The sequence below is a fragment of the Terrapene carolina genome, unplaced genomic scaffold (assembly GCF_002925995.2).
Source record: "Terrapene carolina triunguis isolate 2854851 unplaced genomic scaffold, T_m_triunguis-2.0 Scaffold33911, whole genome shotgun sequence".
Lineage (NCBI taxonomy): Eukaryota > Metazoa > Chordata > Testudines > Emydidae > Terrapene > Terrapene triunguis.
In genome coordinates, this window is record NW_020698262.1 from 2445056 (window position 1) to 2467669 (window position 22614).

Consider the following 22614-nt stretch of genomic DNA (forward strand, 5'->3'; position numbering starts at 1 on the left):
CTGATCTAATGCTTCATGCAGTAGTGTGAAATGTCTCAAGTGAAGAGGCTTCTGCTATTTCCCTTGAGGTACTATTCCACATACTGTTAGATCTTGTTATGAGGTAGATCACCCCCTCCCTCTGGCATGTTATTCCCCTAGTTTTACCCCCTTATACGCAACTGAATTATGCCTCCTCTTCATCTCTCGAGCAAGGTATTTATAAGGCCATCATCTGTATCTGATTTGTCTCTTGGTGGCAAAGAAGAATAAGCAAACTCTCTTTTGATTCCCCCTCTCTAGGGGTAGCTTGGTGCAAGATTCTGCACACAGTATTAGTATAAACACCTTAGCTGCTTGTATTCTCTTTCTAGGCCCTTTCACAGTCAGTCCCTACCCTACCTGTCATCTCTTACTTGCTTTTGAGATGGCGACCCCCACTTTCAATTGGGCCGATGCATCCTTCACTTTTACATTTTTCTAACAACTATCTTGGTATTTTCTCCCAGGCTGTCCCTCATGCTTGGTGGAGTTTCCTGTAAATACCCACAAAGCTCCCTCATTATCCTTCTTCAAATCATTCTTTACAATTCTTTGCTTACAAAAAAAGAGAAAAAATGGTTAGGCCACTGGTGTGCTGAGACCACAGCCTATTATCCTGACCAATACTGTCTCCTTGTTTCCTTGTGCTCCTCTGTACTGTCTGTGTCCATCTGTTGTCTGTCTTCTTGTATTTAGAATGTAAGCTACTTGGGGCAGGGACCATCTTTTTGTTCTATTTGTACTGCGCTTAGCAGCACTGGGTCCTGGTCCAGGACTAGGGCCTCTAGGCTCTATGGAAAAACAAATAATAAATAAGTGGTCACCCGCTTCATAGCTTCTGTAGGCAGAAGTTATTGCACACACCAGGGGCTTTGTACGTTCTTCTATCCCACCCCACATGCTCCCTGTGAGCTACCTTCCCACCCCTTCTATTTCAGAAACTTCCCCAGTCTCTCCCCTGTCAGGGGTTCTTTGTGCCCTCAATTTCTCCCTTCCTCTGATACCAGGGTTCTCAATCTGACCCTACTGGTGTTCTGTGTGCCCCTGTTTCCCCCCTCCCTCCATTCCAGGTCCCCCCTTCACTCCAATGGCAAAGACTCTGTATGTGCCCTATTCTTACCTTCACCCCATGTCAGGGGCTTAGGGTATCCCCTTCCCCTATTCCTGTGTTCCCCAATATCCCCCAACGAGGATTCTGTGTGCCTCCATTCCCTCTTCCCCTCATTTCAGAGTCCTCTATTCTCCCTGTGACAGAGGCTGTGTGTGCCCCCATTCTCTCCTTCCCTCATACCAGGGCCCTCCATTTTCCCTCATGGCAGGGGGTCTGTGTGCGCTTCTGTATGTTTCACCCATCTGGCTTTTCTCAGTTTAGGATATTTCCTTAATACTAACAATACGTTGCATTTAACATTCCTTATATCTGAGAACTTACAAACAAATCAAACATTAATTAACTGAGGCTTGGTCTACACTCACCCCCCAAATCGAACTAAGGTACGCAACTTCAGCTACGTGAATAACGTAGCTGAAGTTCGAAGTACCTTAGTTCGATCTTACCTCGGTCCACACGCGGCAGGCAGGCTCCCCTGTCGACTCCGCGGTACTCCTCTCGTCTAGCTGGAGTACCGCAGTCGACGGCGAGCACTTCCTGGTTCGACTTATCGCGTCCAGACAAGACGCGATAAGTCGAACCCAGAACTTCGATTGCCAGCCGCCGAACTAGCGGCTGGGTGTAGACATACCCTGAGTTTCTTTACACTGCAAGTATTTTTTACCCATTTCACAGTCAGGGAAACTGAGATGCAGAGAGGTGTTGTGCATATAAGCAGTAAGGGTATGAGTAGCACTATGAATGGAACTCAGGAGTCCTGATTTCTAGTCCTTTGCTGTAAATTGTTGGACACACAATTCCATTTAGCATGAATTCAGTATAGTAAAAATAAGAAAGTTTACATATATGAATTAAACATACTGCATTCATGGTGGCACATTAAAAATTTCAAGGAGAAAAAAAGAAGAGTAAGTTCCTTCAGCTTCAAGGCAGCAATAATTTACATGTCAAGAAGTTATACAGGTTTTTATGAGATTATTGCAGTGTTATTCAATAAAAAATAGTTACCATGACAACAGCTGTCATGCTACCTGTGAGATTATAGAAAAGAAGGACAATCAGGCAAAGGGTTTATTTGGGAACGACCTCTTATCTGACCTTGTGAATACAAACAGCATGTTGTTTTGACCATCGTTGACTACACGGCCATCATCAGCCAGACTAAAATTCTAGCTGCAGATATTTAAGCATAGTGAATCTCATAGAAAGCATATCTGTTGGTAAATAGTGGCAAGTACTTTCTTTATGCAAGTATACTGTTAATGCTCAGCTAGAATGGTGATTGGATCTCCTAATCAGCTGGAGATTTCAGCCTGCCCAATTTGGGGGGAGGAAAAATTACAGAGGATGTTTTGGTTTGGGTGTTTGTTTTTTTTTAAGTCCCAGAGAAATCAAGAAAGCACAGTCCCACTAGACTACAATATGGTCACATTTCTTTATTTCCCTAGCCATTACAATCTTTCAACAAAATGGTTGCTTCATTGAATATGGATTCATGTAAATTTCAGATGCTGACTATTTGTTCAGTCCTCCAGGACATACAAGTTTTATTTTTTTCCAGTACACACATTTCACTGCCACACCAAAATCTTTGCTTTCTTACTCCCCATGGCAGTGTGTGCATTTTTCTTTCTGACTAATGTGCAGAATCTGCACCTTGACTTGCACATAAAAAGCGTAGCCAAAACAATAGAACAACACTACCCGAGCACACACATCTTATTTTTATGGAGGCTTTTAATCTTAGTTTGTCAGCAAACAGAAGCCTCCTTACCTAGCCGTATAAAAATACTTTTATTATTAACTGTGTCTCTGGTTGTTAGCATGTGGCAACGGGAACCTATGAAACCTGACACTAACAGAGCGAAACAATCAGCCATGGTTAACAGTTAAATCACATTAGAAGTGTTCATTAATTAAAATCTGTCGAACCTCTTTGCAGTCCACATTTAATCACAGTGTCATTAGCATTGCAGAAATGTGTCTCAGGAAAGACGCAGAAAGTTTTAAAATTAACATGCTAATATTTGCCCACACATCTATCTAAAAATGTTTTTGTATTACATACGGCAGTATTAGGTATGAACACAAAAAGGAGAAACAGTGATTATGTTGTTGGACTAGATTATATAAAACTGCTATATTATTATAATTAGGACAACAGCAAGTTGGACTGTAACAGTGGCTTTCTTGTGAAAATGGCACCATGTCAAATTTATAGTCTCTAGCTAAATGAGTTTGTTGTAGCATTGACAAAGGAACAAATGTGCCAAATGCAGTCAAAATTAAACACTAATGGAAAATTCTGGTCTTTTGTTTTCTGGATAGATTCTGGGACACTAATTTTCAAATGACAAACACGGAGTGCTTAGCCATGCAACCTTGCCATTTTCTCAACGTGGTGGTAGGGTTTTTTAAAGGGAAAAAACATACACAAATGCATCCATTGTACATGTATATAGCAATATTTAGGTATATTTAGCATGTAACTGCCTGTCAATTGCGGAGCAAATCCTATTGCAAAGTTCATAGTCTAAGTTTCTAGTCTGAGATCTGGAGAATTCTGCTGAGTGGGGAGAGGTGGATTCCACAGCACAGAGCAGTAGTAACCCCGTGTGCTTGTAGCACTTCCCCATCTGTGGGGGGGGGGAGGGGGGATTTTCATAGTCCTGCCTTCATGTTTGCGTGGAAGGAAACCACATGGAGTTGGGCTCCATAACATATGGGGTGTGGGGGAAGGTAGAGTCGGTGGCTTGTGAGTTCTGCTAGGATACTAACATCTGCCTGTCCCAGTTCTGAGGAAGGGAGTCCTCCACAACCATAGATGGGACAAGATTTGCTTTGGTAAGCACATGTATCTCCAATTAGTGTGAATTTGAGCTATATGTATGGGTGTGGCATGCCTCACAACTGCCAAGGCCCAGATGTAGGATGCAATGTGAGACAAGGATCCGAAACGAGGGACACAAACTGCTGTGTGATTCACTCTATTAGTATATATAACAATTTGTGTAAATCATTTTCAACAATAAAAATGTTGGGGATGGGCCACCACATTTCTATCAAACAGAGGTCATCAAGGAACTAAAAGGAAGTGGTAACCCTTGAGATGTGGCTCAGGAAATATGAGGTATGGAGTAGAGAATAGATCGTGTGACTCTGGAAAATATTCTGCCTTTCCAATCCTGCCATTAGTTTTATTAGGTAAAAAGATATTGACTTTAAAAGTCACGTGCAAAGAAAATCAAATAGGCGAATGACCTTTTTTATTTCTTTATAATGTATAAAGAAGGGCTATGAGAAAATGGCTTGTTTTTATTTATTTTTTTACTTTTTTATTTAAGAAATATAGGTCTATCTGGTGACTGGAGAAGAGGTAAAATTATGATATCACAAGAGAAAGGAGGCTGGAGGCTGATCAACAGAGTAGGGGAGCAATTTTGCAACTGGATGGATTGTTTTTGTTATGGCATACTTAACTCCACTACCTAAGGATCACTTGGGGCAAAGGCTGCCTTTGTAAAAGATTTAACATGTCCACCTTCCAATTAAGGTGTGAGAGCTCAGAACAAATATTTCTAAGATCCCTGAAAAAGGATCCTCAACTGAAAAAGGAAAAAATAGACTTGACGTGCCAAATATTCCTAAATGAGCAATAGAAAAACTATTTTAAAGAAATAAATAAACCTTTCAGATCTTCTTTCTACATCAGAAGGAGAAACTTGGGCAAAACAAACTCTCAGAAAAGTCCAGTTTTGTTCCTTTGTTTCTAAAGATAATATCATAAAAGTCAAAAGGAACAACCATGAGGTCAGAAGCACCTCTGAAAGTTCCAACTACTCTCTGAATGAGCTATGTCTTATCCCTGCCCTAGCCACATCCTCTAAGGCTACATCTACACTACTCGCCTGAATCGGCAGGTAGAAATCGATCTCTCGGGGATCGAATTATCGTGTCTCGTTGGGACGCGACATTCGATCCCCGAATCGGCGCTTGTACTCCACCAGGGCAGGTAGGAGTAAGTGCCGTCGACGGGGGAGCCGCGGAGGTCGATTTGCCACTGTTCTCACAGCGGGGTAAGTCGGCTCCGATACGTCGAATTCGCGTAGCTGAATTTGCGTATCTTAAATCGACACCCCCGCCCCCGTAGTGAGAACGTAGCCTAAGAGTCTGACCACATCCCTACTGACCTAGCAAGCAGGTTACATTTTGCAGCTTCTGCCACGCCCCTAGAAACTGAAAATATCTCTTCTGCTATTTTAGCCTGAATCCAATTGGGGTGTGCATTGATCTCTCTCTCTCTCTCTCACTCTGTCAGTTGTCAGCCAGGGGGGAGCAGCTGCAGAATGTAACCTATTGGGAGGGTGGGGCTGTGGCCAGGTCTGTGCAAGAGGGCAGAAGTAGATCAGACAAGCTTGCAAGACTCCCTATCCTGCAAGATGGCAAAGCTGATAAGCACTGGGTAAATTATAGCTAGTGTTTGAACTATAAAAGAAAGCCAGTATCACTTTTAAATATACGAAATGATTCTAGATTAAAATAACTAGAGGGTTACACACATCGTTGCCTTTGTAAACTGAATTCCCTGTACACACCAGGGGATCCTTGCATTCCTCTACCCCATCCCCCGTAGCCCCTTACACAAGCTCCATTTGCCACTCTCCCATCCCCCTCTATTTCAGGGATAACTCTCCTTGCAACCCCTCCCATGCTAGGGGCTTTGGGTACCTCCCATTACCCTTTCATCCATGCAGGGCTGTCCCTAGGTGGGTGCGGGGCCTGGGGCGGAAGTGACGTATCCATCACTTTTGGGACTGACCCATCATTTCTGGGACATGCCAGCCAATCGCGCCGACCTGTGGGGCCCCCCAAAGCACGGGGTCCGGAGTGGTTGCCCCGATTTGCTGTACCCAAGGGATGGCTCTGCATCCATGTTCCCCATTCTTCCCTCCCCACCAGACAGGGGCCATGACTCTCTTCCCATGCTAGGGATTCTGTGGGCCCTCTCATGCCCCTTCTCCCTGCCTTTCCCCACTTTTTTATCATGTGTGTCATATAATACATTTTTACACTTCTGTATTTCTCTGCCATGTCATGCATTGCCACAGATCAGCCGGATTCCTGTGCAACCAGTTGAGCTCTGGGAAGGCTGCAGGCATTTGCCTGCGGTGGTGCCTGATTCATAGATTCATAGATTCTAGGACTGGAAGGGACCTCGAGAGGTCATCGAGTCCAGTCCCCTGCCCGCATGGCAGGACCAAATACTGTCTAGACCATCCCTGATAGACATGATGGGGCCTGTGACGAGGTAGTCTGCCTTCCTCAGGGTAGTGGTGGGAAATTCTGTGACTGGGGCCAGGACCATTGCAAAGAGGGTGGGGCAAGGCTCTTCTCTCACCCATCCAGTTGGGGAAGAGCTGGGAGAAGCGCACCAGCTAGCCAGAGAAAGCTGGCCTGCTGAACTCTTTGAGAACTGATTGGAGAAAATGGGCTAGTGAGGGAGAAGTGGTCTAAGGCCCTAAACCTAGCTCCAGGAGGAGAGCTGCAGGCTCTTGTCCCAAGGGAGTGACCGTTTGAAGCACAACAGGATGGGAACTGCGGAAGGTCTCCTGCACTGGGACGAGAGCTGGCCAGGATTCTCACATGGACCCAGTGCGGGGTGATCTGGGGCAATGAAAAAAGTGAGTTACACTTCGCAGAATGACATCATAAATCAGACCCCAAGAAGGGGTGTGTGTGTTTTGATCCAACCTACAGTGGGACGGGGGGTGCTGGAGGGGGTGTCCTGTGCCAGGGCCCCAGGGGAGCCTGCTGAGCAAGCAGCCGCTCTATTTCTCCTAGTGGTGCCCACTTTGTTGGATTGAACAATAGTAAGAGGTTGTGGGGGATTCAGCGCAGGCACAAGGCAAGGGACTCAAGGCAGGCCACAAGCTCCTTCACCTCCAGTAAGCTGCACCAGGGTCACCCTCATCCTACACCCCCCTCCCCTCCATGCTCATCCATCCCCAGCAACTCCAGGCATCACAACACTCCCATATTCTCTGGGACCCACCCATGCAGCACCTCCAGCTACCCCAGGCAACCCGGCTATTTCCCAGGGAATCATCATTTTCCCCTGAACTCGTCCCTATATCCAGCCACCACTTTCCCTCGCAGATACCCCCATTAAGCTAGCCTGCCAGATAGCCATCAAACACCCAGCACCCGCTCCTAGTTGCACCGTACCCTAGCCCCAGCTGCCAATATTTTTTTGCAGCCCCATTTTCTACCCCTGCCACTGCCTGAGTTAAGGTGTAGACACTGAAGAGGGTAGATATATGTAAATTACAAACATGCAAATATATGTAAGCCCCCTATGTAATTTGCATAAAATGTCATAAACAGAGTTGCACAAAACTTGGCCACTATGAATCTCCCCATATGGGGCAGTAAAGGGGAGCAAAGGGGATGGAGAGAGCAAAAGGAGACTTTGCACTTAGTGTTCCCAAACAGGAGTCAGGCATAATCTGGGTTCAGCAGGACAAAGGGACAAGGAGCAGGAGTGAGCCATCATTTCTAGCAATGCCAGCAGACCCAGAGAGAGGGCACATCTTGGTGGATGCTGTTATTCTTTCCCTTGCCAGGCATATCTCAGCTCACAAGAAGCATAATTCAGCCCTCAAACTCTGCCTCATTCTCTCTTTCTCTTCCTCTCTAGATATTGTCTCTTTTGCATATGAATTAGCTTAATTAGTGTCATCGTTATTTTTTTAAAGTCATTCCAAAGAAGTCGCTGCAACAAAACCATGAAGCACACTTGAGTTTGATTTGATGTGGCTTTCTACACAATCAGAAGCCAGAGTGTAGTCTGAGAAGGAAAATGAACAATTTCTTGTCATGTCTTTGTTTATTTTCTTTTCTGGACAGACCAGTGAAGGTACAATGGCAGCTGGGCAGTGGATCCCCTCAGTGATGGGGAGTCATTTCAGAGACGAGAGATAATGCCTTGACTCTGGCCACATCAAACCATTATTGTAGCTGGAAGCCAAAGAAAAAGAGAGAAAAATCCTTTATATTATTACTTTTCTATGCAGTCACTGTAAGTTGGCCAGGTTCTTTCAAATGTGCTTTTTCAAAACTTAAGTGCAACATATTATATTGTATTATTAACCTTGTATTTCGTATCCCTTTGATATGATTCTCTTTGCAAATGCTTGAAGTCTGCATAGATCTAACAGGTAACTTTAAAATGCATTCTATAAAGGAACCTTAAATAATACAGCTACTAAAAAGGTTTTTCTTTATCTAGAACACTAGGCTGGTGGCATATTTCTTCTCAAAGCATAATGTTTTGTCTGTGCTCTCTAAATAATGTTTTAAGTCATAACTGATTACTTTTTCATTTTACTAACATCTCTCCCCTCATGAATTTCTGTATAGATTTAAACAAATTGATTTTTTTTTTCATAAAGAAACATACAAATCTCTGGCAAGAACTGAAATGTTAATTAAATATTCTTTTAAACTAGGTACCTTTGTTACTAAAGTAACGGCCACGGATGCAGATGATCCAGTTTATGGAAACAGCGCAAAGCTGGTTTACAGCATTTTGGAAGGACAGCCTTACTTCTCCATTGAACCACATACAGGTAGGTGACCCTGAATTAGGACTCTCCAGGTAACAATATACACAAGAAACAGCATTTCCTGAATATTTCACTCACTTCACTTAAACATGATGTTTAAGTAGGTGTCTGTCAACATTAGTCAGACTGTAATCCATGAGTATCTGATTCGTTGCCAATCGTGATGTAATGATGTAAAAAAAAAAAAAGACCCTCTATTAGTGATGCTGACAATAATGCCAAGGCCAATACTGTAGAAGTTACTGAAGCAAAACTCCCATTACTGTATGACTAACAACTGGTTAGGGACTGTATGATTTGGCCTGGGGATTGTAATGAATATATTATATTTTTTAATAAAAGATTTTAGAATTTCTGGCTAAAGACTGTAGGGTTTGGCTTGGGCATTTTAATGAATATACTGTGTGCTTTCATTAAGAAATATTTGTATTCCTGGATTGGATGGATCTGGGGAGAGAGAATATGTTTTATTTGCATGAATTTGAGATGGCTTTATTTCTCACCATTTGCAAAGCCATTAGTAAGTGTCTGATAATGTAGGTCATTTCAAAGAAGTGCTAATAAAGCCAACCCCACATTGTTTATTCTGCTTATGCTACATTTAAAACAAAAAAGCTACTTAGAAATGTTTGAGAGAGATTTCTTCTGTTGTCTTTTTTCCAGTATTAATTTTTATATTTTTCATGTTAGTTACTGTAAGTCAGTTGTGCTGGCCTCAGAAGGAGAAGAAAAGTATAACTAAAGTTACCTGAAAATAACTTTTGCCATCTCATGCTTATGCAGATTAAATCTTTCATCAACACCAAAAAGATCTGGTCAGAAGAAATTATTAGATGATGCTCCTAAGTCAGTTAAAATGAGCCCGATTTTTACCTTGCTTGACACACCAATAAATTCCTCTTGGCTTCAGCTGAGTTGCACAAGGAAAACTATTGTTCATTGGTTATAATAAAATTAACAGAGGCATCTGTGAGTCTATAATAGTGTGTTATGCAGATAATATGACAGAGATCACTCTGAGAACATGTTTTCATGTGGTCTGAAGAAAAATAAAAAGCAACCATGGCTGTGGAAATGTCCTTTTGCAGTGTGGTTTATTAATACATTGCATGCCTTACGTGAATCTCAGATCTATGAAAATCTCTTCTGAATGCAGCACAATGAAATTATAGTGATTTCCTGTTGCCAGAGAGAAACACATACATTGAATGGCATAGGGCAGTCCCCTCTTCCAATGGAAGAACTTTCTCATCCTAGTTGAAATACCACTTAGGCCCTATATCGTGCATCAGCATACACGTAGGCAGAGGCCTGACCATGCAGAGTCCCTTTTGGGGCCTTAGAACATATTATTTGGTTTCTATAATACCTTTCAAACATAAGATATAAAAAATATTATATATAGTAATGACTAGTTAGATATATTGGTAGTGCAACAAATGTAGTATTCAGTGTGTTCTGTGCTTCAGACACCAGAATCTTTTAGGAAGAAAAATTGTTTAAAGTGGTCCAGGAGGTAATATCCATAGGCTAATAGAATAAAATGAAATAAAGGAAAACTTAGTTTGAATATCGGGGAGGGGGGAACCCATACCTCACAGTGAGATCTTTTATACTGTGAAATTATTACCAAAGTGAAGTAGTAGAATTCCCATTGCTGGGAATATTTGAAACAAGATCTGATAAAGCACTAGAAAATAAACTGTACAGAACAATATAGCTTTAGTCAGAGGATGCATTAGAAGACTTAATAGGGCTTTCTGATGACCAATTTCTTGGATTCTCCAAGGGGCAGCTCCTAATGCACATGTTTATAATTCCTTTAGCTGTTCTCAAGAGCTGTGCAAAACTAGCAGCTTTCACAGAAGAGCTGAAAAGTGTTTTGTTTGTCCAAGGTGAAGCTTTTTCATTTATTTCATTCAAATGTCCTTCATGGCAAAAATCCCAAACCTACAATTTTGTGAATTTGCCCTAGGTTTATTATTTTTATTTCAATTTTTTTTTACCAATATTGGCTTATTCTTTTTTTCTGGGAAAACTGCTTAATACAAGAAATCACAATTTATCTCCCAGGAAAGCAGGTATTTATTTTCATGAAAGCCAATAAAAACTCTTAGGATTTTTTGTGAACCTACAAATCATGAGTTTTCTCCTAGTGTTACATTTTCCCACCTCATTTCCACTCATCAACAGTGCTATCAGTAGCGGTTCAGTGAGCATAAAAAGGTGATAAATCAGTTCTCTAAAATGCATTAACTCATATAGAGTTCAGTTGTGACGAATCCTGAGTAAGTGGTAGCACATAGCTGTGCTGCCACAGAAGTAGTCCCAGGGACCACATTGTGACCCGCAGTCTGGGTCCAGGATTCCTGCTTACTCTGGGGGAGAAATAATCTGCCCCAGATTTAAATTTGGCGCAGATTATATCCTCTTCATCACCAGGACATCTGATCTGGCTCACATGTTGTGGGGGAGGAGCCAAAACTCTACGCTTTCCCTGCTCACTTCCTCCTCACCTGTGTGGGAAGGGGAGTGACCCCATGGATGCTGCTCTGTGACTCATGTTGCTATGTATAATATGGGCTGTCAGCACAGAGGAGTGAGAGGGTTCCTTTCTACTCCTGTGAACCAGTGCATAGCAGATCAGATAATCCTGTCTTTAAATTTTAAAACAAATTGCAGTGTCATGCTGGGGAGTTATTGGGGGTAGATCCTAGAGGAACCATGAGCCATACTGAATATTAAATCATAGAAATGACATCTGCATAACCCTGTTGTCTAGAATATAAAATGGCTAAACAAATACTCTTTGACAGAAAATTTATCTGGCACAGCAAAAGTGAGTACTAGCCTTGTAGAAACTGCAGCCTTGCACTGTTACTGAATGAAATGGATTGTTCAGGTAGACTATAGGTTTACAGTCAAGGTGCTTCCAAAGAGTTGCATTATTTCAGACACTGATAAGGAAATATGCAGCAAGTTTTCCTGATAATCTGGGCATCTGGGAGTAATAGAAATGATAATGCCTGATACATACCAGGGACACTTTTATGGGTTGTTACATTCAGTCTTGGAAAGCCAATAGTCATAGATCAAATGTAGTTACAATTTCCTAGCAGTTTGTGGCATTGTAAATTTCACCTTCTCGGAGTAGTGATGCATAAAACATGCAAATGACAGTATTCTCTGTGCATTTCTGGAGTTCAGCAACTTTACAATTTGAATAGTAAAGCTTAAAATAGTATTAACATTAGCAGGTGGAGTGGGGGGAGGATGCATATTAACAAAGACAAAATGTCTGGGTCTTCAGAGGAGCAAGCAGAATTAAAGTAGACATACTGGGCCCATTCTGATATGTGTCTAATCTTAGCAATGTGAGTGCCTCACAACTAATATTTTTTCCCTTGCTGAATAGGCTAGGACAATGTACTCCTAATACCCTAAGCGTGGGAATATTTGTGGTAGTTTAACTCCTGAGAGGTGTTCAGATGCAATGGTGATAGGCACTAATATAACAACTTAGAATAGTTAGACTAGGATCTTGTCAGAAACAGCTGTAAAAATGAAGGAAAACCTTCAGAAGGAGGCAATTTCAAGTAGCATAGCTGATTTCTTTTTTTTCCCTCTGTGGTTCCATTTTCACACATCCATATGAAGTGCAGGAGCTTTCCACATATAATACAGATATTTATGCACTCGTATTATTTCTACAATTCTGTGCCACAGATAAAAGCATTCCTGGATGAATGGATGCATATAAAAGTGTGAACTACTTAAAAATCCATATTTATATTTTCCGTCCCTCAGATATTGCAGTACAATATTTTAGAGCTGGCCCACTATGTTCTGAGATGACTCTCTTTTGAAAAGTTTAGTCCAGATTCATCCCTCTGGTGATGCCAGCATCTAGTGCAGTGGTAGAATGAAGGTGGCTTGTGCCTCCTCTATTCAGGTTCAATTTCTGGCCCAGGCTAAATTAATGCCTCTGTTACAATGACCCCTATAGTTATTAGAAAAGCATAGAACTGATAGGACCTTCCCTAACCACATCATCTCCTGCTTCCTGCTTCCTTCTTCCTCTGGCCCAGCCCAGCCCCGGAATACTGCAGCAGAGATGGTTAAGCATGGGGAGACCTGGCTCTTCGCCTGGGGTACACTGTAGAGGCCTGCTGTGCCTGGGGTTATTCTTTGGGGAGCCTTAGGGCTGCCTTGCTTCCTCTTTGCACCTGCCTAGCTGCCATAAATGGGCTACAGGATCTTGTTGAGTCAGATCCTTAGTTAAGACTCTGACAGTGGTTTTCAGTTTGTTTGGCACACTTCTGTGTAGCGGCATGTACAGTCACAAGTATTGGTAGAGGACCCATGTTTAAAACAGTCATTTCCCATTACCTTTTATGAAAAATGCATATACATGTAGTATTTCTCAAGTTATGATTTTCAAACTCTGCTATATAGGTTATAGTGCACATCCCAGAAAGTAATCCAGTAATTATAATTATCTTTCCATTAAATGTCATTGTCACAGTTTGAGGAGAATACTTTCTGGATATAATTCTCTCCACCTTCCACCTGCATGGTTTCTTCTACAGATGAGTTTTAATGGGGCTGTTAATTCATAAGTTAGAGAGGAAAAATAAAAATTTAAAAAAATGAAGATTTTGTATGATACCAAGTTATGACACCAAATTAGTGATGTTATTCTCACTGGACTAAATAACTGTAACCTCCATAAATCATAATTATAGCATGTCAGACAGATATGGAGCTATGGCTTAATTTTTCCAATGTTCGGTATTAAGACAGGATTCTGATATTATTTATAAAGGTATGCAAATTGCATTTATTCTCAAATAACTCACACACTTACATTCATGCTGCAATTTTTTCCCCAAGAAGAAGCTCAAGAATAGTTCTCATTTTTCAGCTTTTCCTAGGATATTAAATCATAACAGTCAGTTTTACAATATGATTATCATAATGGAACATAATCTGAAGTGACACCGTGTTCTACAATATAGAGGTGTCAGAGAAAATACATTTTCAACTGTCTGACTTATTTACATTTCATATGAACTTACTAAAATTCTGTAACTCCTACACTGTCTTTGAAATAAAGTTTCATGAAGGTGCAGTTTAACATATTGCTTTATTATACTAGAAGGCACAGTATATTATTCAAACAGAAACCCTGATTGTTTATAAAGCAGTAAATGTTTTACATTTTAAAAGAGGCTGCCTTGGAACTGCTCACTGGGGCCCTGTCTACACTGAAAAATTAGATCAACCTAGGTATGTGGCTCAGAGCCATGAAAAATTTTGTGCCCTGAGTGCTGCAGTTGGGACGACCTAATCCCTGGGGTAGACATGGCTAGGTCAACGGAAGAATTTTTACTAACACTTGGAGAGATGGATTAACTACAGTGATGGAAAAGCCCCTTCTATCGATGTAGGAAATGTCTGTGCTATGGTACTACAAGCAGCACAGATTCAATAAAACTGAGATAAAAACATGCAAACCTGGAGATCTAGAGAGCTGAGGTCACTTGTCAGAGGAATATGGAGACTTTCACACCTAGGCCATTAACTTGAATTCAGCCCTGTTTGTTAGTGACTGAAGAGTTTCCATGACACAGACGTTTTGGACATCTGTAGGAAACAAATCCAAGTGAGAGTTGACAGATTTCATATCACACACATGACCTCCATGACTAACTCATGTTGGAAGTCTACAAAATAAAAGCTATGTCCCGCCACTGTTACTTGTGTTGAGAAGTACCTTAGCCATTGACTGCTCCCATTAATTTCTGGTGAGCAAAGCAAAGGCTGAATTGAAGCCACTGCCTACTGATTTGAATGGGAGCAATCACTGTGTGATGTGCTTCTCACCGTGAGTTTCTAGGTGGAATTCAAGGTGTCTGGTTTTAAGCTACAAAGGCCTAAATGGTTTGGGACTTGGTCTGACCTCTCTTCCAGGGCCATATTGCTCAAGTTGAGATACCTGATGGCTCTCAAGCTGGAACATACATGAGTAAATCAATCTAATGGTAGAAATTGCACCTGCAAACAGGCATATCTGAGTTTTGTATTTTAACTCTGATTATCTGATCTTCAGTCTTTATGTGCTCCCTCTCATTTCACAACCGTGCTTGGAATAGAGTACAAACAAAATATCATAAACAGGATAAAATACATTCCAAACATTTCTGGCACAATTGATTTCCTCTGTCTATTTTATTACCTAGTTTATTAATAAATGCTACATTCTATATAGCCTTAGGAAAAATGCCCTAGGAGTACTGCAAGCAGATATAAGGCTCTTCATTATAAAAAGGCTATTGGAAAAACTGGAGAAAGTTCATAGGTGGCCAACTAAGGTGAGAGTGATGAAAGAATATGATGTGATGAGAGATTGACTGGACTTAATTTGTATAAACTGATTCAAATGTGATTAAGGGAGGATATGAAATCATTGCACAAATATTAGACAGGTGTTAATAAGAGAGAGGGGAAGGGACTATTATTGTAATTATGTGTGGTAAAATGGAGAGGTAACAGCCTCAGACTAGAAAGAGAGATGGGAAAAATTGAGCTTTGATACAAGAAATGCAATCTGGAGCTGTGTAATGAACTGCCTAGTAAGGGAGATGAACCATTTTCTCTAGAGGCTTTCTAAATAGTTTAGCATTAAACCCTAGTGGGATTAGTACAGAGGGAGAAGCTGCTCTGTGTTCTTCTGGGCTTTGATTGAGCCATGGCTCTGTGGCTCACTTTACCAGCTAATGCTGCTGTGGGAGCCACACTAGTTATTGCAGATTTAAACTTTCATTTAAAATACTTTTTTGTAACTTTCTAGCTCTTTTGATTGTGTATTGAATGAGAGTGAATGTTGTGCTGTCTTAATAAGCATACAGACAGAGTGAACCTGTGGTTTAAATTCTATTTTGTTAAATAGGTGTAACACCTGTTGAAAATAATAGGATTTGCACCTATGTAAATGAGAGTATATCTGGGTGAATAACTGATTTTTTGGGGTGGGGGTGGGGGTGCTTTGCCAGCAGTTCTGAAAAATTGAAAAGAAAAAAGGTTGAACTCAAATTGAATCCAAACACTTTTGGAATTTTCAGTTAATTGAATAAGTCAATTTTGGGTCAAATAAAACATTTTGTTCCACCCAAAACATTTGGTTTCCTAGCGTTTTTAAAGGGCTAGATTCACACACTAGCTAGAGAAGGGGGTTGTTTCCCCTGTATAACTTTTAGCCCAGTGGTTAAGGCATTCATCTGGGATGTGGGAGATTCGAGTTCAATTCCATTTCTCTCTGGCCCAAAGACTATTCAAATATTATATACAAAGTAGAACAGCTTGAACAGGAGAGACTGAGGCCTTGTCTACACTACAAGGAAAAGTCGATCTAAGCTACGCAATTTGAGTTACGTGATTAGCGTAACTCAAGTCAATGTAGCTTAGATCTACTTATCGCAGGGTTCACACTCTGCGATGTCGATGGGAGACACCCTCCCGTCGACTCCCCTTACTCTTCTCGATCTGGTAGAGTACAGGAGTTGACAGGAGAGCAATCTGCAGTTGGTTTAGTGGGTCTTCACTAGACCCACTAAATCTACTGCCGACTCATTGATTGCCATGCGTCGATCCCCCTGTAAGTTGTAGACAAGCCCTGAGAAAGACTTACCTCTAAATACCCTATTGCTCAGTGAATAGGGCTGTCACCTGGGACACCCAAGTTCAAATCCCTGCTCCACTTCAGGCAAAGCGGAGCATTGAACCTTGTTCTCCCATATGTATCCCAAGTGAGTAGCCTAGCCACTGAGCTGGTTGTTAAAATGGAGGATCATCACCATCTTCTTCTCTGTTTTGTGAATGACACCTAAGTCCCCTTGTGAATCTAGCTGTGGGGGGGGGGGATTGTCTGTGAGTATTTGGTGAATTCATGTCAAATTTGTGAACAGTTTCAGGTCAACCAAAACTGTTTTTTTGGCAAATAAACTATTCATCTGAAAAATTTCACCCAGCTCCAGCTGAAAGCAGAATTTGGCCCCTTAGTTCTAAAATAAGTGAAACTAACCCTCATTTATCAACAAGGGCTGTTAAAATCTGAACCCCAATGGTGACAATTTCAATGTTAGAGCTGTTGACAGACTTATAGCTGATAGTTTAGTAGATCCCTTAAGATTGTTAGCCACGCATAGGATTATGGGCACAGCATAAGTGGGGTTGAGCCGAATACTACCTTTTTTCACCTCTCCTACCGACTATTGCTGGACTAGATCGCTCAAGAGGAATTTTCCAGTGTCGTTATCTTTGAATCTACACTGGTGTGGGGCAAGTCTGTCATGCCTCGAACAGAGACTCTTCCCAGCCCTCTCTTCTTGCTCTTCCTAGAGTTTGAATGGAAAATGTCAGGCCAGGTTCTGATCACAATTATATTGGTATAACTGTGGAGTACCTCCATTTAAATCATCGGTGTGTCCAGTCAGAATCTGGTTCCTGTTTCAAAATCTAGGGAGCAATGATTCATTTTTGGCTTCACTAAATAGGAATTTTTTTTGTTTGACAGTGCTAGAAGCAGTGCTGAAGATGCATTCAGAAGGCCACATTTTCAAAGCAAGTGTGCAGTTTTTCCTGTCACTGTATACTAAGCTCCCTCTATCCTTAGGAGATGCGTTAAGGCATTTATAAGGCTAACTGTCCTTAGTAGATCCTGTGAGTTGTCTTGGTGATGACCCAGTAGGGAGAGTCTTTTGCAGAGAGATTGCTTGTGCTGCAGCCCTGGGGCTAAATTCTGCAGTCCTTGTTTTCATTTGAGAGTCAAAAGGGTAATTCTTGTGAGTAAAAGCTGTAGGATCGGGCCCCCTGATAACAACAAGAGAAGAGTTGTTTTTTCATATTCATAAGGAAAAGATTTAACCACTGTGGAGGTTTGAAAATAATTACAATGATTTCTGGTTGGAAAACAGGAATGAATTATGAACAGAGGAGTCTGGACTCTAAAGGGATGATTTCTGATTCTAGAATTTACCCAGTAGTAATAATATTGGTACTTCTAACACTGCAGATCAATACCTATATCACATCACAATGCTAGTGGATTATTTTAGACTGAGGTATCTTCTTGATATGAAGTATGAAGCACAGACTTTTGATATATCTGTCTGATTAATTTTTTACTTTGATAGAATGAATTATTTTTTGTCAAGGTATAGTCAAGGTCCAGACTCCAGAGAAACATTTTTCACACCGCAATAACAATAATGATGATGATAATAATAATAAGAGAATAAAAAGATGTCACAGTCGGTTCAAAAGCATCTGGTGGTCTGGATTTGGCATGCAATGCACCTATTGACGACCCCTGTGTGGCAGGATGGACTAGATCCGGAGTTCTCATGGCCCCGTGTCACCCTGCCCCAGAACAGAGCACTGAGAAGTCCTCCAGGCAGCCTAGAGTGGCTGCAGAGAAGGGGCTGCTGGAGCGACCAGTAAAGGGCCAGAAGGGCCAGATAAAAGGCAAGCATCAGAACAGAGCCTTCAGCTGCTGTGTGGAGCTCGATGAGGGAGTACCCAGTGCCAGGCTGGCTAGATGAACAGCAGGACTGCAGACAGGTCACTGCAGAGAGCTCACCAGACAGATCCAAGCCCAGGGAAGACTGCCAAAGACCGGGTTCCTGACTGGCTGGACGAGCAGCAGAACCAAGGAAAGGTCAGTGCAGGCAGGCTGAGTCCAGGGGACTGAGCGCAGAACCCGGCTAGACCAGACAAGGATACCGAGATGGGCCCTGCTGGTCTGGTTGCAGACTGAGCCCAGGGAGGGCTTCTGAAAAGGACAGCAGCTGAGGGTACTGAGACGGGCCCCAGCTGGGTGGTTGAAGAAGGCAGTGCCTCTATGAAGAAGACTAAGAGCTATGGCCCCATACCAGTACCATGATGAGAACTTGTGATTGTATATCCAGAAAGGAAGATAGCGTATGCGGCTTGGCCAGAGGGCTGAGTCACTGAAGACCCATCGAGAGAACCCCACTGGCTCAGCCAATCTCTATCGCAAGTGTAATTACTTCTATAATATATTCAAACATCTACATTAAAAGAACATCAAGGTTGCAAAGTCAAGCAGCGAAAAGTTCGGAAATACTTGAATATAAGGTTTCTTGTGGAACCTTATTCCGGACCCCTTGCGTATATGCATTATGATACAAAGTTTTTAATTCCAAATAACCATAACGTTTAAGGCCAGAGGGACCACCAGATCATCTAGTCCAGGGGTCGGCAACGTTTGGCACGTGGCTCGCCAGGGTAAGCACCCTAGCGGGCCGGGCCAGTTTATTTACCTGCTGACGTGGCAGGTTCGACCGATCACGGTCCCCACTCGCCGTCCCGGGCCAATGGGGGCGGCGGGAAGCGGCGCAGGTGAGGGATGTGCTGGCCGCGGCTTCCCACCGCCCCCATTGACCCAGGACGGTGAACCGTGGCCAGTGGGGGCCACGATCGGCCGAACCTGCCACGTCAGCAGGTAAATAAACTGGCCCGGCCCGCTAGGGTGCTTACCCTGGTGAGCCGCGTGCCAAACGTTGCCGACCCCTGATCTAGTCTGACCTTTTGCACATCAGAGGTTACTAATCCCACTCAGTACACCTGTATTGGTCCCAATTATCTGGATTAGACCGAAGTATTCAGACTTTAGGAGACTAAACCACTGTGTACCGCAGGCAGAGAATAGGAGGGACCGAGGCATACCAGTGCATGAGGTCCCTGCGATAGCAGCAAATTGATTTGGTGAGATGCACCCAGATGATCCTAGCAAATAACCTGCCTACTATTTTTTTCCACAGGATCCCTGCCTCATTCAGTGCATGGTATGGTCCTTCTTCCTGCAATATCAAGGGGAATTATAGTGAGACAGAGTACTATTAGAAATAAAATGAAATCCTAAGGATGCAGGGTTTACATATGTGATATGCAGTGCAAAATGTTCATCTTCCTTTTCCACTCATAAAACCATCACATCTATTCTCACATTTTGTGTGTACCTTTGAAAATTTATGCTTGAGTGAATAAATTGAATAGTTGGTAAGAACAGATGAAAAGAGCATTTCCCCCATAACTATGAAACCCAGATAGGGTCTACTAAAACATACCAGCTTCTATCTCAAAAGATTTTATTAAATGACATAGAGACGCATATATGGCAGAAAATGTAGATGCTGTTAATTAATACACAATGGGAGACCTGCAAGGTCTATTTAAAAGGAAGCCTAATACGTAAGCAGTCACAAAAAATATTCAAAATGTGGTAGATCTAGAAAAATAAAGTACAGCAGTTTCTAGGTTCTGATAGAGTTGCCAACACTTAAGGTCTTAAGAGATTTAAAATGTTTGTTTAGCAAACAAGTAGAATTGTACCCTCTTTCATTTGAAGCTTAAACAAGCTCGTAACTCAATGCTACTATTTAATGAATATATATATATACACACACAGAGAGAGAATTAGAGTAAAATTAGCAGATCCTGATAAAGACAACATTGAAAGTTCCTTCTCTTGTTATAAACTAAAACAAACATACAACAAATATCCAAGAGAGCACTTAAAAGTAGGTAAATATCCAGGGAGGATAGTTTGATAGCTAAATGTTATTAAAATTATTGCAACCAATATGAAGTTTAGTCCTAATGGAATCTGAGGGAAAGTTTTGCACACATCTTAACAAGGCTATAATTTCTTTTGTGTTCAAGAAATGTAGAATTCCACTAGTTTGTATGAGCACTGAGACCTTGGCCCAGATCCCACAATTGACTCCAAGAGGGCAGAGTCCCTGTGCTGCTTAGAGGTCTGTAGAAGTCTGTGGGGCTCCATGTAGGTACATGGCTCAGGATCCTGCAGGATCAGGCCTCAGGGCTCAATCAAACCTCCCTTACTGAAAATTTTGAAAGACTCCCATTGAGTTGGATCAGGTCCTAAATTACTACTACACATAGAAGTAAAAATCTGTGCCAAGATCTTAGCATTAGGATGGAGACAAAACAGACATAACTGTACATCCCTCAGAGACTGATCTTTAGAAAACTGAAAAATTCTGATATCCTACTTTCAACAGATATGGCAGAAATTTCTCCATTGGAATATGAGACACAGGAGATCACTTGGGAGGTGGTGCATTGGTGAGATAATGAACCATTCCAAGTTGGTTTTGTAAAGTGTTTGCTTGTGTTTTGCTACTTCCCCACATATGCACTGCTGTGTATTGTTTTATAGAACTATATTAACAGACATTTAAAAAAGAGAATAGAAAGAGTGGGGAATGGCAAAGGGAAAAAAATGCTCAAGTACTTTTGTGCTGCTTGCTCCTCCTCCTCCTCCTTACTATCTGCAGCCTCTGATGCCTCAGTTCTTATTCCCTGATCTTTTCCAGTGTCAGACACTGTACGCTCTTCCAAACAGGTTTCTGAAAGTAGTCCACAGAGATGTATATTAACTGATTCAAGTCGTGAGGCAGATTGTGCAAATTGCTCAGTGAATGCATTTAGGGCCACTGTAAAAGAAAATCCCATCCTGCAGCTGTTTTATTTGCTATGGAGCAGTGTGACACCAATAGCTGTTTAGGGAAAGTAACATAGCCTAAACATTGTGATTCCTATACTGGGGACATTTTTCCGGGAGACTTTAAAGTGTGGTTTACCCCTTGATTTTTTTTTTTTTATTTTTTTGCTTGTCAGCACATTTCCTTTCTTTTCTCTGTCTTTGAAGATAGATTCCATAGATAGGATATCTTTTTAGATATCTATTTATTGACTACAGTCTAAAAAAGCTCTCCTCTCAGAGCTAGACTCTCTGAAATATTCTCTAAAAGCTCATTGACACAGCCTTTACTATTCTTCTCCCTAGCTTTAAGCCACTCTCATAATTTTTTTCTACTCTCTGTTAGTTTATGTCTCTATCTGCCATAAATTCTTTACTCTGGGACTTACTCCTTTCCCATTTTGGTTCTTCAGAACCCACATTTCAGGGCATATTGCAAAGATTATTTATTCAAGGTTTTTTCCTGAGTTGAGTTGGGATCGAGTAGGTTGAATGAACAGGCTCTTAATTGTGCTAAGGAGTGCATTAGCACTAATATTAGGTGAGCTTCAATTGCTTTCTAAGAGAAGTTTGCAAGTTTGAGTAATTCCTGTGACTAGAGCTTGAAGATCGATACAGTGTTTGAGGTGAAAGAATAAATAAGTTTCAGTGACTCAGTGCTGAAACCCTCTGTGTTCAACTCTTATCTTCGCCTGTCTTAATCACATTACTTATTTAGCTGAGGATGCAGAAAAAGGGAGGGGGGGACTTTTGTGTTCATTAATCTGGTTGTTAGCAGATACTGACACTTCTGTTCTTTTGCTGGACAGCATATCATTGATATTGAGCATAGCAGTAGTGGTGGTAACAGTAAACCTTTGTAATTCAGACTTGTTTGATGTTACAGAACCTTCAGAGCTGGTGATAGTAACAGAGGCAATTAACTTTTTCTTTTTACCTTTTTATTTTGTTTCAAATTGAGATTGAGCTTTGTCTGTGACTTGCAGCCCATGGCAAAAGGTTTATGAACTGAGACTTCATGTTGGGATATGTCTAAAACCATTGAAATGACATGGTTGTGTTGGTAACACAGCAAAATGAAATCTCATGCTTTAAAAATCAGAAACTTGGAACCTTTATTATGGTATAGAAAGTTTTTGGAGTATTTAAATCTCCACCCCACAACACCCCTTGTTGTCAATTTCACAAACACGGTGTTGTCAATTTCATGCAATCAGAAACAAATGGAAATAGGTGCCAGAAATCTGGATTAACTGTGTGAGTAAGAA

General features: G+C 41.6%; 1 protein-coding gene across 2 annotated transcripts in view; it reads left to right on the forward strand.

The window, feature by feature from the left end:
* The window catches only part of LOC112116863 (cadherin-8), a 182031-nt gene that overhangs the window by 66987 nt on the left and 92430 nt on the right, over positions 1–22614 (forward strand). For both annotated transcript variants that reach the window (XM_024214595.1, XM_024214594.1), the window contains exon 3: positions 8641–8760. In XM_024214595.1, the coding sequence (XP_024070363.1) occupies positions 8641–8760 (120 nt within the window). The remainder of the gene's footprint in view (positions 1–8640; positions 8761–22614) is intronic.